The sequence below is a fragment of the Apaloderma vittatum genome, unplaced genomic scaffold (genome assembly GCF_000703405.1).
Source record: "Apaloderma vittatum isolate BGI_N311 unplaced genomic scaffold, ASM70340v1 scaffold5830, whole genome shotgun sequence".
Classification (NCBI taxonomy): Eukaryota; Metazoa; Chordata; class Aves; order Trogoniformes; family Trogonidae; genus Apaloderma; species Apaloderma vittatum.
Genome location: NW_009693903.1, coordinates 79844 through 95379, shown reverse-complemented (window position 1 = coordinate 95379; position 15536 = coordinate 79844). Strand labels below are relative to the sequence as shown.

At 39.8% G+C, this 15536-nt stretch overlaps 1 protein-coding gene across 1 annotated transcript in view; it reads left to right on the top strand.

Annotated features, from left to right (window-relative positions):
• CDK5RAP2 (CDK5 regulatory subunit associated protein 2) overlaps positions 1–15536 on the top strand; it is a 73253-nt gene that overhangs the window by 39128 nt on the left and 18589 nt on the right. Inside the window, 7 exon segments of the mRNA XM_009865395.1 lie at positions 1784–2249; positions 4972–5239; positions 6647–6751; positions 8842–9424; positions 11584–11816; positions 13412–13460; positions 14291–14475. Coding sequence (XP_009863697.1) covers positions 1784–2249; positions 4972–5239; positions 6647–6751; positions 8842–9424; positions 11584–11816; positions 13412–13460; positions 14291–14475 — 1889 coding nt within the window.

Below are 15536 nucleotides of genomic sequence, written 5' to 3'. Positions count from 1 at the left end.
GCGGTTCAGGGCTCTGGGCCCGTGCCCTGCAGTTGGCTGATTGGTTATTCCAGTGTAGGCACTTGTAGGACTGGGCTTTGGGGGCCGGTTAGCTCAGTCAGTAGAGCGTAGCGCTAACAACGCTAAGGTCGCGGGTTCGATTCCCATTCGGTCCCCATGTGTTGCCTGATCTACTCGAGAGGTGGCGTCCCTGGCGACAGGGAGGCTGGATTAAAATGATCTCTAAGGTCCCTTCCAGCCTAGGCCATTCTATGATTCTATGATTTATATGAACCATGTTTTAAGTACTTAGGTCACTTTCCGTGCAGAAGAAAATACTTGTGTAACTACATCTGTATAAGCCCTAGGTTTGATCAATTCCCAGCTGAAACATTTCCATAGGAACTGGACAACTCCCAACGGAGAAAAAGGTCTATAGAAAACTCACACCCTGACTAGTTTTGTTTTCCCCCAGTGTCGTACTGACACCACTTAATCTCCTGGTTGAAAACTGAATTGGAGCTTTGGTGATCAGTTTTATTTTCCATTCCTAGTTCCCTCCACGCTGCAATGACAATGTACAGTATTAGGTGACGTTTTTCATTGCCCGCCAGCACTGGCCCCTCAGCTGCCATCGTGGCTTGTGCAGAGCCATAGGAATGGTCTTTCTCGTGTGTTCTACGGTGCGAGTAGCAGAATGTCCTGTGGATTTTTACAAGACAAATCCCATTTTCTGTGTTCAACACACACTGCGCTTGATTTTAGCGCCAAAATTCCATATTTTTACGTTACTATTTAAAACTCTCCAAGAGGCATAAGTGGTCTTAGGTGTCAAAGCACTAATTAGAGGTAAATAAGGAGATGCTACTCTCTTAGGTGATGAATAGGAAACATCATTTTATTTGTTAACTTTACTTAAAAGTCTGCTAATGAGTGGTTCCAGCACCATCATCTTTACCACTCTGGTGTGTAATCTTGTCATTGCTGAAGTATAAATGACCAGGCTGGCTGGTGATGAGCCTGCGCTTTTCGTAACCGAATTCTCACTAGTGGCATTAGATGCCAGAGAAAGACATAAAAAGCCTAGTTAGCTTCTTCCATTTCAAACGTTGGCTGTACAGATGCAGTTGTTTTAAATGCTGCTTTTTATAGGTTTAGTGGCACAAACAGTTCTCTGTTGGACGCATGAAATTGTCTGTGGAAATTGAGGGCTTGCTTATTCTTTAAATGTCTCTTATTTGGCTTCCGTTTCTCTTAAAACACTGCTTTCCAGACTGGTGTCCGTGGACCACTGGGTGCCTGTGGGGCAGTTCGGTAGTGAGCTGGTTTTGCAGACGTTTGGCTGCTCTCTCATTTTTCCACCTTCCCTGTTACATCAGAAGTACAGGCAGGGACAGATTTTCAGAAAAACTCGACATCTAAAGTCTCTTGTGGTTTTGGTAGAATTTTATTTTTCAGGTAGTCAAGTCAGAGAGTGAACTCTTAGGAAAATCCATTCGTATTTCTTATATTACTGTGTCACATCAGTACTTGATTTAGTTACCAGAGGTTTGATATCTGTTCACAAAGAGGGAGAGAGGCGGTAGAGCAGGTATCATCATAAACAGGAGAAAAGCATTTGTGAGATAATTTATGGTATAACTGTTATATCTGTTTGTTAGTAATTCATTAGTGAGGAAAACCAGAATTTCTTGGGAATTTCAAAGATGTCAAGCCACTGCAAAATTGTTTCTTAGACGGTATTCTTGTTTGCTTAAATAAAAATCAAAATTCATGCCTTTTCTTTCCCCTTCCCTGAGTATAGCAGACAAGAACAAATGAAAATTGTAAATGAACTGTTAGATCATCTGAACACAGCTGAGGAAGAATGTTCCAGTGAAGATATAGAGAAAAAGGATGAAAAAGATCTTAGGCAAATGATTATTCAACTAAGAGCTGAACTCAAACATTTCAAGCAGGTCAATAAATTCTTAAAGCAGCAAGCAGAATTGAAATCAACTTCTGAGCAGAAAGAGAAGCTTTATCCAGACGCAGTGCCACAGATTAATAAGGATATTGAGTTGTTGAAAGTGGAATTGAAAGATGTAGCTACACAAACAATGACTTTAGAGAGTAATGTCATGAAATTCAAACATGAAGACAAAAAAGGAACCTCAGAAGAAAAGCCAAAATATTCAAGATTAAATGCAGAAAGAGAACATCAGCAAGAAAATGTGTACAAGAAGGGTGAACAGCATGAAAGACTCTTTTTAACAAGGAGAACAAATGGAGTAAGTTTATTTAAGATTCTCTCTTTGGTACTTAGGGAATAGATGTATAAAAGAGAAAAATATGTTTTATTTCTAATATTAAATCTTACTTTTGTGTAATTTTTAAAATTAGAACAAGAGATGTAAGCCAAATGTATTTTAGATAATTGTTCTTAATGTTCAGAGCTTTTCATCGCATACTTCAGTGTGCTTTAGAACATTAATTAATTGAATTTCAATCCTCACTGGGGCCAGACACTAGTAAATATTACAGCTTTTGGAAAAAGACATAGTTTATGGTGTAATGGCCTAATTCTGTAGTACCTTATATCTCTGCATAGATGCCCATCAAGTGCAGAACCAGAGCATTGTGAACTGAGAACCTACTAAGTCTAAATGGCAAATGAAGTGTACAAAATGGAAAATTTGCACGGAGTCAGAGAGCAGGCTGGCGAAGAGCTGATGGCAGATTTCAACCAACTCAGATCTTCATTCTGTGCTTTTACTAACATCGTTGTGTCTTGCTTTTAGAGAAGCATAACTGGTAATACTTTCTAAAACTGCGGGGGCAGTTGTTAGTATTTGTTTGGAACCTGAGTGCACAGAGTGTGTTTTGTGAGTACAGACGCAATTTGCTTGGGCCAGGTGAGGTTTCAAGCCTTTTGTGTGCAGGCAGGCTGTGAGCCCAGGCAAAAAGTAGTGAAAACAATGTCTATCAAAGAGTTCATGTGTGTTGTTTCAGTAGCAGTTACAGAAGTCAAGTCGAAAACTCTGAAGATCTCAGCTCTGGCAGAGCAGACAAAGGAGAGCGTTGCTTTTGATTTTGTGTGCTGCTGGTAAAGACTGTTGTAGCACCTCCTGCAAAGAATGGTTTCCATGACTTCAGTGATCAAGAGATTTCTGTGAGCAAGCAATTGGGAACAATTGATTTTTATTCTGGCCTGGTCTTGTTGGGTTCGTTTTTTTGAAGGAAGGGACTTGTAAACCAAGAGAAATTGGTAAGAGTTCGTTCTGTGCAGGCATAAGCACCTCAGCACCGTTTGGGATTTTAAGGAAGAGGGTTTGGCAGGTATGATTGGCCCTTGACGAACACCCTAGAAAATTCACGCCCATCAGCATTAGGTTATGATGCCCCTGAAAAATGAAAACCTAAGTAACTCATAAAAACTGTGTCTTCTTTGACCAAACAATTTACATGTAATAAAATGCATCAGAGCATCTTCAGTCACATTCTTAGGATTTTAAACTTTCCTTACTGGTGGTAAATTTTCTAGCTTTCAGAAAGATTGTGCTTGGGGAGGAAAGAGTTCTTTCTGCAATTCTCTTCTGCCCCCCCAAGTTCCTGTTTTCGTTGGCTTTCAGAACAGAATTCTGATTCACCGTTTGCCAGATTCTCTCTGGTTTAATCAGTTCCAACCTTGGTGCAATCCTTGAGTCAATTGCTTTAAAAGCTTTCTTGTGGATCATTTGCTTTGATAAATAATTTCATGTAGCCAACTGAACGGGACTTTGGGTAATCTGGGTGACATATATGCCTGTACAACAGCCCTGAGACACCTGGAAATTGTTCTACGTTGTTAGTGTAGTTTAGTAAAAGTAGCAGGAAGTTCATCCCGCCTGGATTTGTTTTTCAGCTTCCAAATGATATTGTATTCATGTATGTACAAAAGGAATTGAGTGTGTTGTTAGGAAAATAGAACTGGCTTTTTATTATTTTAAATTGTGTAAAGACTATAATTGCTCAGAAATGAAAGTGGAAAGGTATTTCAGAATACGTTGGGTGGTAAAAGAAATTACGGGACTTACGACACTGGTGAAGAAAATGAACAGCAAAAAAATAAGCTAAATCTATCTGAACATGCCATTATTGATTTTTATTATTATTGCACACAATTTCCCAACTCTCATCAACATATAGCAAGTTTTTATCTTTTTGGAGATAGCACCGTGTTACACTCTCTGGTTTAGACACAGACACATACATTTTATGCTGTCTCCAAAAGGTGAGAGGCCAGAATGTGGTGACTTAAGCAATTTCACTTCTCCCCCCAACTCAAACGGTGGAATGGCCGTTACAGTAGGAAATGGGAGTCCTGCGGAAGCAATTTTTTATAGAGTGTATAGGGTGAAGAAGCTATTCTTGTTGAGAAAGAATTTCTCTTGCAGAATACATTTCCTCTGTGGCTGATGTAAAATTTTATGTCCCTTTTCTCAAAGGTGTGGAAGTGGGCTGGTGTGAAGTAGGACCTGTTGGGTGGTGACCAAGGGAAGAAACATACATTCGGGAATTTGTGAAAAATCAGGAGGATCCTCAATTAAGAAAAAAAAAAGAGTTAAAGAGAAACAGTGGGCTATCGAAATGAGGAGAGTGGGAAGTAGCAGTCAGAGAGGGCAGTTTGGGTGAGAGACTATTTTCCAAATTCAGAGCTAACTGATACACCTGCTGGTTAAAAGCCTTTGCTACTCAGTGCTGAAGTTGCTCTCTTTTTTCATGAACTGGAAGCCGTTCGCTGGGTGGCTCTGGATGCATAAGCAGCAGTTACTTACAGAAAATTGAACCAGGAGGAGAAGGTTTTTTTCCTCTCTGAACAGTTGTTTCTCATGTTGCAAGATGATCACAATCTTATTTTCAAAACTAATGTGACAGCTGAGAGATCTGCCCAGAAAACTTTCATTTTCCCTTTAATGTTTGGGTGTTACATGCAAGCTATCAACTCCTCATTTTATTCGATGCCTTTTTCAGGTGGATTCTGCTTACCTGCCCAGGAAGTCCCATCTGCCCGTTCTCTCAAAATTATCCCGACCGCTAGAAAACATGCCTTTGAGCTTGGGTGTGCACAAGTCAGATTCAAAACTGCAGCATCGGACCAGGGCACCTTGTGAAGATCTGAAAGCAGGTGAAGTACAAACCAAACAATTTCAGCCACAGGCAAATGGAGAGTTGTCATTGAATGAGTCCGTAACTGCAAACCCTCGAGAAGAGCCTGCACAAGGAAGCACGTCAGTGAGAGGTGAATAAAGAGCAAATGTAATGACTTATGATACTACCTGAAATAGCGGCTTCTTTTCTTGTACTCGAAAGTAAAAACAGATCATTTTTACATATGTACAATGCAGATTAATCTTACAATTTTCTTGGGGAGGCAAATATGTATAGATCATGAAAAACACCTATTTTTTTCTTTTATTTTTGCCATTAGAATGTGAAACGGCTTTATATGGAATAGAAAGTGCTGTGTATACGTGGCATGAAGTATATAAATGACAGCTTCACAGGGTGCCCACACATGCACACATATATGTCAATGTTTAGGTAGATTAAAAATGGCCTTTATAGGATGCCAAGTCTAATGAAAACTGTCTGTAATGGAGATGGGAAAGTATAAAACGACTGTATTTGTTTATGCTGCATGAATAAGTTTTTCCAATATTCCACTGATCAGTCAAGTCACCTGTGTCCGTTTCCAGAGTGGCTGGGTTAATTTAAACTCAGTTGTTGACAAAATAATCTGGATTGCCAAAGTATGACAAATGGTAAGGCAGACAACAGTGGCTATTAGATAAAGATTTGGAATGGTAAAAAAAAATTAATAAATTTGCTTAGCAGTTAAATTAAACACCGAGTAGAGATCTAAAGGGTAGGTGGGGGGTAGGGGAAGTGTAAATATAAGATTTAATCAAGGAGCAAGTGAGCAACTGTCAAACGCAGAGGTTGATGAGGCTTTGTTCATGATAACATTGTGGTGGTGAGGGACAGATACGGCACAACTTTATTATAAATACTTAAGCTGATGGAACTGTAGCAATTAATTTTGCAAAATCCACGGAGAACTCTGAGAACGGCATTGCTTTTGAATTGGCTCCTGAAATGAAAGGGAACCTGTTAGGAGTGCAGCCCTCTGATGGCCTTTCCACGCTGATTCCCGTACCCCGGGTAGCTGCTGTCCTGCACGCTTCGTCGTTGTGAGACTTGTTGCAGTGGGACATTGCAGGAAGTTAATTTGTGATCAGTGCTCATTCCGGAGAAATTTTTTAAGCTTTTCTCTGAGCTTAACGGAAAACATTTATAAATGCACTAAGAATTGATTAACTGTTACATTACAAAGGGGACTTGCAGACATTTCTCTTCACTTGTTGGTAGGAAGCATTTGCAATTCGCTTTCTTAGTAGTTATCATTAGTTCAAGTGTTTTAGAAATCTGTGCAGACATTACTGTCAAGTAATATTTGTATTACGTTTTCAATAGTTGTTCTTCCTTAGATGATTTTCCTGTTCCAAATTGACAGAGAACCAGGTTTGTATTTGTAGGGTAGTTTTTAGGTTGGTTTTTTGTTTGGTTGTTTTTTGACTGTCCCCACTTTATGGGTTTTTTCAGTCACTTACTGACTTCCGTTTTACTGTCTCCCACTATTCTCCAGTTAACTCGTTGCTCCATCTGGATAATAGAGAGGTCCAGGTGGAGTTGCGAAGTGTTGATCCAGATGCCGAAGGCAAGAGGGACGAAAATCAGCAGAACTATCAAGGTAGAGTGTTTGTATGGCATGGTATAAAAATAAAGAAATTTCTGATTTCTGAGTTGTGCAGGTAACTGTCTCCCTTGCCATTATGTATGGATTTTAAATCTTGTTGTCTTAGCTGGTACGGATTAATTGCTCTGCGGATCCAAGCTGGTCTTTTAAGGGTTGTGTTTTCAGAAGGGCCACTGGGATTTATGAGTCTGGTTTCCAGTAATGTTGTATGCCTAACCGATCTCTGTTGCTAATGTTCTCGCTTCTGGACTCTTCTCTGAATTAAATGTTTGTTACTTATTGCTTCTGCATCTAGTTTTGAACTATTGGAATGAAGCAATTGAATGATAGAATTTTGCTTATCTGAATTATTTGAAGGCATTCAACTAGGTTGAAACCTAATGGAATCATTTAATGAAAATGTAAATAGGATTAATACCGTGCATTACGTGTTTCTGCATCATGCATTAGACTTTTGAGCTTGAATAACCCAGTTAACGTGTTGTGTATGGAGTACAGAGGATAGGGCCAATTTTGTAATCCTTTCTCACATCATTAATTTTGTTTGGATAAGTTGTGTCATTGAAGCTGGTCACTTGGTTTGCGGGATCGTGCTCTGTGTGTGCCTTTTGTGTGTGTGTGGACACGTAGATGCACAAAGAGCTCTTTAATTAAAGGGCAGTGTTTCATTGAAAACTGTAACCAGTATTCTAACCAGGAATATTTCTTCCCTAATGTCTGTTTCTATTTCGTCTTTTTGTTATCTGGAACGTTTGCATGAAATGAGAATTGTAGAGTTTAAGAGTTCATCTAGTATCTGCTTTTTTTCCATCTCAGTCCACAACCTTCTTTGACATCTGTGTTACTGCAGCAACCAACTGGTGGAGAAGAGGGACTAACGAACTTCAGTGCTGCGTTCCCTTATTCAATATCTCTTCTTGAATTCATACACAGACAGTTGCTTGGGAGCATTTCTGCCCTGCGATTCTGTCACCTCTCGAGTGACTCGCGTAACGGTGTGCCGCTGCAGAGAGCAACATCTAACCTTCATTGCGAATATCTTGATATCCCAGTATTGCAAGTTCTTTTTTTTCCCCAGCTCTTAAGTTGTATTTGTTTTTTTTATTCCCTTGTGCTTAGGCTTGACTTGGGCCTTCATATACAGCTGCCCCCACCTGAGATTTTGTGCTGATTTTACAGCTTGAACCTGGGCACTGGCATTCTCTGTGGAAACCCAATTTGAAAGTGTTAAGACCTCTGCAAGATCAATGAATGGCTCCCAAAAGGGAGGTTTTAATTCCTAGTGATCTTTTGCAGAGCTAATATAGAAGGGGAAAATGTAATTTGCGGGTAACTAGAAAATAACCATTTTCCTAGATACTTGCACGTGTAGCCCCCAACATAAACAGAGCTGTAAACATAGAATATGTGTAGGAATATGTGGCTTTTATTGGTCTGAATGGGGGGTGATTGCATTACTGCTCAATGGCAAAGACCACTAAAAGATGTGCTGTGCGTCCCAAATGAGTGCCAGTAAAACCTTTAACCCCAAACATTTTTTTTTTAGTTTAGAACATATTTTAAAAAGCAATTATTGTGACCCCTTTTTCCAATTTTACTCTTTTGTTCCTAATATTTTTTAAATTCCACTGACTTTGAGCTCCACTTCATTTTGTATGGGTTTTTTGAAGTGAGGAGAAAAAGAATATTTAATTAGAAGTTTTAGAAAGAAGCATTTAAAGTCAGAGAGTCTGCTTTTAAATGTTGGTGCCTTACGTTTGAGTTTATCGTCTGGAAAGGTCTCGGCTTCGTGGGTCTCTGACTCAGGATTGCATATAGCGAAAGGAATTCTCAATCACTTGGGAAAAAAAAGTGGGTGTATTTTGAGTGTTGTTTATCTGAAAGGTGATAAGGAGTTTGAAGTATTTGATGTGCAAGTTAAATTAATGGGCAATTCATAGAAAGAGGTCGTAAGTCCAATACTTACATTGTAATTATTCTGCATTTTCATTCTGTTGTTGTAGAAGTAAATGAATTCTAGTGCTGTGTAAGAACAGAATGTCTGATAAATATTAATATTCACATCCAAGCTTCCTGTTTTTCAGAAATGCAAAATCATCATAATATTAGCAACGGGAATATCCAGTGTTCATTAAAGGAGATAAATGAAGAGTTTTATTTCATGGAACATGAGGACATTGACTCAGCCACTGAGTCCAGGTGCCTGCGTTCTCTCAAACTGAGTGTAGATGCACTTGATGACTGTGAAGTTGTAGAGAATGTAGAAGAACTGAAACAAAGAATTGAGAATATGAAGTCTGAGCTTGAAAAGTACAAAACGTTGGTGTTGCATTTGCAGAACTCTGACCAGCTTTTATCGAGTGGTATTTGCAACAGAGTTTGGAGTGACACAGCCTTACCAGTGGAAGGACATGTTACACAAGTGCAGGATACAGCTGTGCAAGAAATGAAAACATTTTCTGGTGTCCATCAGCTGATGGATCATGATATCCACACTGAAAATAGGAATTCAGAGCCTTCAAAAGCAGCCGATATGTGGACAGCGCAAAACCTTAAAGACCTACTGTCAGCAAATGAGGCAGAACTTGAAGAAGAGCAAATCGCAAATCTGCATCTTGATGAAGTGTATCATCTTCAGAACAAACTGAGAGAAACATCACCATCCAAGTGAGTAAAGCTGTTACTGTTTCAGGTTCCTTTTTGTAAACATCAGTACCAAATAACATAGGAAGGTAATACAAAAATGATTTTATTCACATGGGAGTGTGTTGTTATAGAAAAGGCTGAATTTCACTAGTATTAATATAAAGCAACAGAAACGTTTACTTAAAAGATGCCCTGAAGTACTAAACAGTATTTCTTTTACAACAGAGCTGCTCCTGATAAGCTCATAGGGATGTAATGGTTTTAAAACAAAGAGGGTAGGTTTGGTTTAGGTATAAGGAAGAAGTTTTTTACAATGATGGTGTAACACTGGCCCAGAGAGGTGGTAGAAGCCTCATCCCTGGAAACATTCAAAGTGAGCTTGGACAGAGCTCTGAGCAGCCTGGTCTGGTTGCAGATGTCCCTGCTCACTGCAGAGGGGGTGGACTGGGCTCTGGTAACCCAAACCGTCCCAGGATTCCGTATCATCCTCTGTTCGGTGTCATGCACCGGTGCCTCTCCCCACACCTCAGGACCGCACCTCTCTGCTGCAACACGTCCTCTCTTGAGCAAAATCAGATCTCCTCAGGGTTACTCTGGAAACGGGCTGACCTCTGTAAGCAAAGTGTTGCAGTTTTGCATCTCTCAGGTTTTTTCAGGGGTCTCGTGTAAGAAAGCGAGACATTCCATTTAAGCTGGGAACATTTCCATGGTCCTTCTGGTTGTGTGACAAGACTTTGTGTATAAAATAAGAAGTTTATGCTCTAGTTATAATTTATTTTGCAGATGAGTGCTGGAATGCCTTCCTTTGAAGGATGTGGAAGTAGATATATCTGGAAATTAATGAATGAAATTTTATAGCATAAGCTGATAAGCTGGAAGATAATTTATGGAGGCTGGAAAGCTTTAGACTGAGGGCAGCATTTTGTCTAACATATGTACAAATCACAGACATAGAAGGGGATCCCATAAGACCAAACCTTTTTTAACTCCCCACCCATCCTTTTTTTTTTTTTTGCCCCCTTTAATATTGTTATTGTCCTGAGGGCCCATACAATGGCCAGAAGTATAACAAAGAAAGGTATTTGCTTTTATTTGTCATGCTTGAGGAGAGATATTTAGAGAAAATGAGGAACCACTGACATGGACTATTGTATATCGCTTAGTATTGCTGTCATAAAATACAATTGTGCTACAAAGTACATATAAATTTACACCCCTTTGAAAATACACCTCATCCATTTTACAAAGGAAGATCTAACTGTAAATTAAGGAATGGATATGGATCGCCGTAAAGTTTTTATGGCCACTGTCTAGGGCAACTGTCCAAGTCAGAAGTGGCAGACCCCGACATGAGTTATGCATCTCTTCCTACACAAATGACACTAAAATTTCTATAACACACACCAGCGTAGTTTTTTGTTTATGCCCCATATTTGGTTGGATTCCCTGCATCTGTTCAGATCCTCTTGCTTTTTCTGTTCACTAATGTGTGATTCTGTAGAAAGAAGTCTGTCTGTGATACAGACAGTGCTGCTACAAAGGGGACATCTCTGTTTGCAAGTGCAGAATAAATTTGGTTGATGTGAGCGGAAATTTATATCCTGGCTTGTGGAGTACAAGAATTTGCACATGACGGTGGTTGTCATAGTCTCGTCTTTGGTAATAAACATACAGAGACCTGCAGGATTTTCAGGCTGGGCTCACAAAGCCCAATATTGTGCTCCTTGCTGGAAATTCAGAAGAAGGAATGGCTCTATCTGTTCTTTCATGGTGAATTACAAAAACACCAACAAATTGACGAAAGAAACACCCCGTCAGGAAACATACGGATATTCTTAAAAATTCTTTTCATATATTGACTCTTATTTGCTTTAATTTGGCACCTTTGCATGCCATCCGAGTTACTGCCAAGCAGACAAACAAGTCACCACTTTAGCTTCTGTACAGCTTACAAGTGAAGCAGTTAAGTGAAGGATAATAACCCACAAGTTATGCCCATAAACACAAAACTCAACAGTTAGACACAATACATTTCTCATTGTGGCCGTAAAAGCATTTTAAAAGAAAATTGAGTCACATAAAATTATAGCCTAGGAATGTAAGTTTAATTCAATTTTTATTTATATTAAAGTGTTATTTATGGTCGGAAAATTACTTTAAAGATAATTTCATTTTCCCAGATATGATTCATTAGTTCATTCACAAGCTCGAGAGCTTTCCTTTCAAAGCCAACAAATTAAAGAGATCTGCAGCGGTTGTGTTGGTTACCATCAACATCTGACGAGCCTTATTAAAGCTTTTGAGGAACTGCTTCAAGCCAGTGATGTGGATTATTATGTTGCTGAAGGCTTCCGTGAACAACTGAATCAAAGTTTGCTGTTGTTTGAGAAGCTAGAAAGAAAATTCCTGTACGGTAAGTGTGCTTTAGTCTTTTGGCTGTTAATCCCATGAACCCACCTATTGCTTGGCAAAGCATTAAGTTGGAAAGGCAAAGCATTAAACGTCTTAAAAAGTGGGAAATGTATTATCCCCTAACGTTTCTAATGATTTTCCTGAGAGACTTGCTGCCAGACAGTCTAGCTGGTTAAGCGAAGCACGCTGTATTTCGTATTGGAGAGCTGAAACGCAACCACGTTTTGTAAAGTGAGCATCAAAATCGACATTTGTCACCTGCAGGAAGAGTGTATTGTGTATATTGCCTGCAGTCCCTAATTTGGAGAAAAACAGTGACAAGGAGAAGGGATGCTGACATGAGTGAAAGTCAGCAAGACGGACCTTTTCTTATCGTCAAGAGTTTTTTCTTCCTGTCCCAAACAACTTATGGAGAATTCAGCTGCAAAACGGCATCTTTGGCAAAACACTTGAGGTGGCCTGAAACAGGGCCCCTGACCCCCATGGCTTCCCCAAATTGACTCTAGAAGATCCCTTTGTTCAGAAACACGCAGGGCCCAGCCGTACGCCGCTCTGGGTTGTGCCTTTCATTACAGACAGTGGCAGCGCGCTGCAGTTTCGATTGCTCATATAAAGAAATTGTATATGAGAAAAAGGTATTACAGCTACTGTATCACAGCAGTGTAATAAAAGATTGACTGTGTTCAATGATTTCAGTGGCTACAGAGATTCCTTGCATTACAAATGAGAAGACTGTGCAGTGAATAAACATTAAATGCCTTTAAACCAACAGATGGTATCCTATATGCTGTGAAAAGTCACTGACAACCGAGACAATTCAATATATCTAACACAATGGTGTTGCATTGAATCACACATTAAAATGAAATGATGTTTGTAGGGTTATAAAGAACATCCAGCGTACTAAGAATTGACTGTAAAGAAGAAGCATAAACAACCGTCTGTCTCTGCATTTCCATCCTGACCTTCAGTTCATTCCCCTGAAATTTCAGCTGTGCAACACTTGCCTGCCACTTTTGCTTAATTGCACAAAAATTTTAAATTATGGAGAGCCAAGGTGACTCCACAAAACTCTTATTCCCTTATTCATGTTGGTGGCCAGGTTGCTTGTACTGAGTTGTGCTTGTGCCCACACACTGTACCGCTGAGAATATTACAGACAAAATCCTGTGCCTACCCCTTTGCTAGGGATAACCAGTTAGCTTAACTCAGTGTGGACAAAATCCAAATGTGATGGAATTGTTTTTCTGTAATTTTTGTTGAAGTAACGGCATGTACTCCTCATCCTTTTTGCTGTATAGCGTGGTATTTTACGTCCATATACTAACTAAACCACCAAGGCTTTAAAATCTGGCACCTGTGGTAACTAGTAATTATTTTTTTTTGAACTCTGGAGAAAGCTCTTGCTTTGTTGCTGGGCTATAAACAGTTTTGATCATGTACAGCAATTGACACTAATGCACATTGTGTTTAAAATCTGTTGACTTTCCTAATTTCTCATTAATTTACTATTCTATATTTCAATAGTTTAAGCTGGAGGGGGAAAAAAATGTAGTTCTCAATATCTGGTTTTAATCAGATTTTTCTACTTTGCAGGACAGTCAATCGGTGGAGAAGTTACTCTACTTTATGAATTAGCTCAAAGGTAAGGGCACCGGTTTGGGTTTTGAGAGGGCTATGCTTATGTTTCCTGTGACATTAATGTCCATTTGTTAATACAATAGCCATAAAAAACAACCTAAGGCTTTTTCCCCCCCGACTCGTCTTCTTCAAACCACTGATACCAAGAGGAAGTGTCTCGCTACCGAGATTGTTCCCTTCATGAACAAACGGGTTCGATCCCTGTTCGGCCTGATCTAGTTGAGAGGTGTCCCTGCCCAGGACAGGGAGGTTGGACTAGATGATCTCTAAGGTCCCTTCCAGCCTAGGCCATTCTAGGATTCCATGAAAACATGAGCCGTGATCCCCTGTTGTGCATGTTCACATTAAATCCTAATCGCAGCTGCCCAGAGGGGCGCTCAGCCTCCCCAATTCCCTGACCTCGGGGGCTGGCTCTGCAGCGCTGAAGGGCAGAGCTGGTGAAGTTCATTCTCCGAACACCCCTCATGCTGAAGAGGAAGAGAGCAGGTGGTGTTCTGCTGCATAGGGTGGTTTTCTGCCAGCCTGGGATTCTTCTGTGCTCTGGGAATCCTGAGGTGTCTGTTGGAGGCAGCTCGAGGTGCTCTTAACACGAAGGTGACTGCCTGGTGCTGGAGCGTGAGTGTTAGGCTGGAGGTTGCTGATGATCCCTGCTGACCTCACGGAGGTCTGAATTTCAGTTTTGGTACAAGACCGTTCATGCCTAGTGGTTTGTCGCTTGCCATAAATTCACTTGTTTTACCTGTGTCCTGTAAATTTGACGTCATGTTCTCTGTTCGTGCTTCCAAAGTGATAAAATGATTGTTGTATTTTTAAATGTTTTGTTTGGCACAAAAGGGATAACGAGAAGAATGCCACGATGTACCAGCAACTGAAGGATGAATCACCTGTACCATCTGCTCTTCATAGCTTGTCTGACTTGGATTTGTCAGAAAAGTCGTCTCTTGGATCACCCGAGCGCAGACATGACCTAGAAGGACAGCCTGGCACACTGACGCTTCTGCCAAACAAGTTTCCCCCAGGTAATTATTTTTCCCCACTGAAGATTCGCTAGATACTGGGAAAATGCGATAAATAAGACACAAGGGAACTAATTAAGAAATAATGAAGAATGTTTGTCTGCTTCAACTTTCCAGTATCTTGCATAATCATTGCAATTTCGGTAATAAGGCATACAGAGATGACAACGATTTGAACTACCTCCTGTTTGAAACAAAATTAACTATGATATTTTGTGTCTTTGTTGTTTTAGACTATCATCTTTTACAGTACTCCAGACGGTCTTTAAATAGACAAGTTATAAGCAGAAAATAGACAATTGTCAAGAGATTATTACATTGAAAAAGAGAGATTTTTCTAATTTTATAAAAGCCAGTGTTGTGTTTCCTTGAGAATTGTAAGTGCTGCATAATTAATAAGTGGTGTCATGTTTGACCTGGATAGTTTCACTAAGCACAAGTGAGCATTTGCAGTAGTTTGTTACAGGCAGCGATGAAAATTTAATAGCTGAGATAGCACATACTGTTCTGGAGAAAAATATTACAGAGTAAACCAAGAGTATATGACATGGATAAACTGACAAATGAGATAGTGACAGTTAGAACCGATAAGTTCCTGAGTAAAGCTGAAACTTACAGCCAGTGGAAGAAAAAATGTAGAACGGCAAAGCCAGGAGGAAAAGGTACAGTAATGAAACTTGATAGAACAGATTTATTTATTATGGTACGCATTGTGTAAGTCAAAGTCAAATTTATATCTGAGTTGCTCTGGTAAGCTTCCTATTGTTACAAGGAAAAATGTAGACTGTTGGTGCGTCAAGCCTGAATGTGAAGCTGCATTGCAGAACTTTGGGTTCATTTCCCAATACGGGGAATGTTTTAGCTAGATAAAATTGCTATCTACTGCAGGCTTGTCGGAAGAAGAAATTTAAAGAGCCTTAAAACCGGACCGTTGTTTAATTTAAAATGTAGAGCAGGAGTTTTGACTAAATGCGCGGTTGGGGCACTGTCTGGAAAAAGACCGTCGTGGAGTCGGATATTTAATGCCTGCCATTCTGAGCAGCTCTGTATCGTTTTTTAATAGT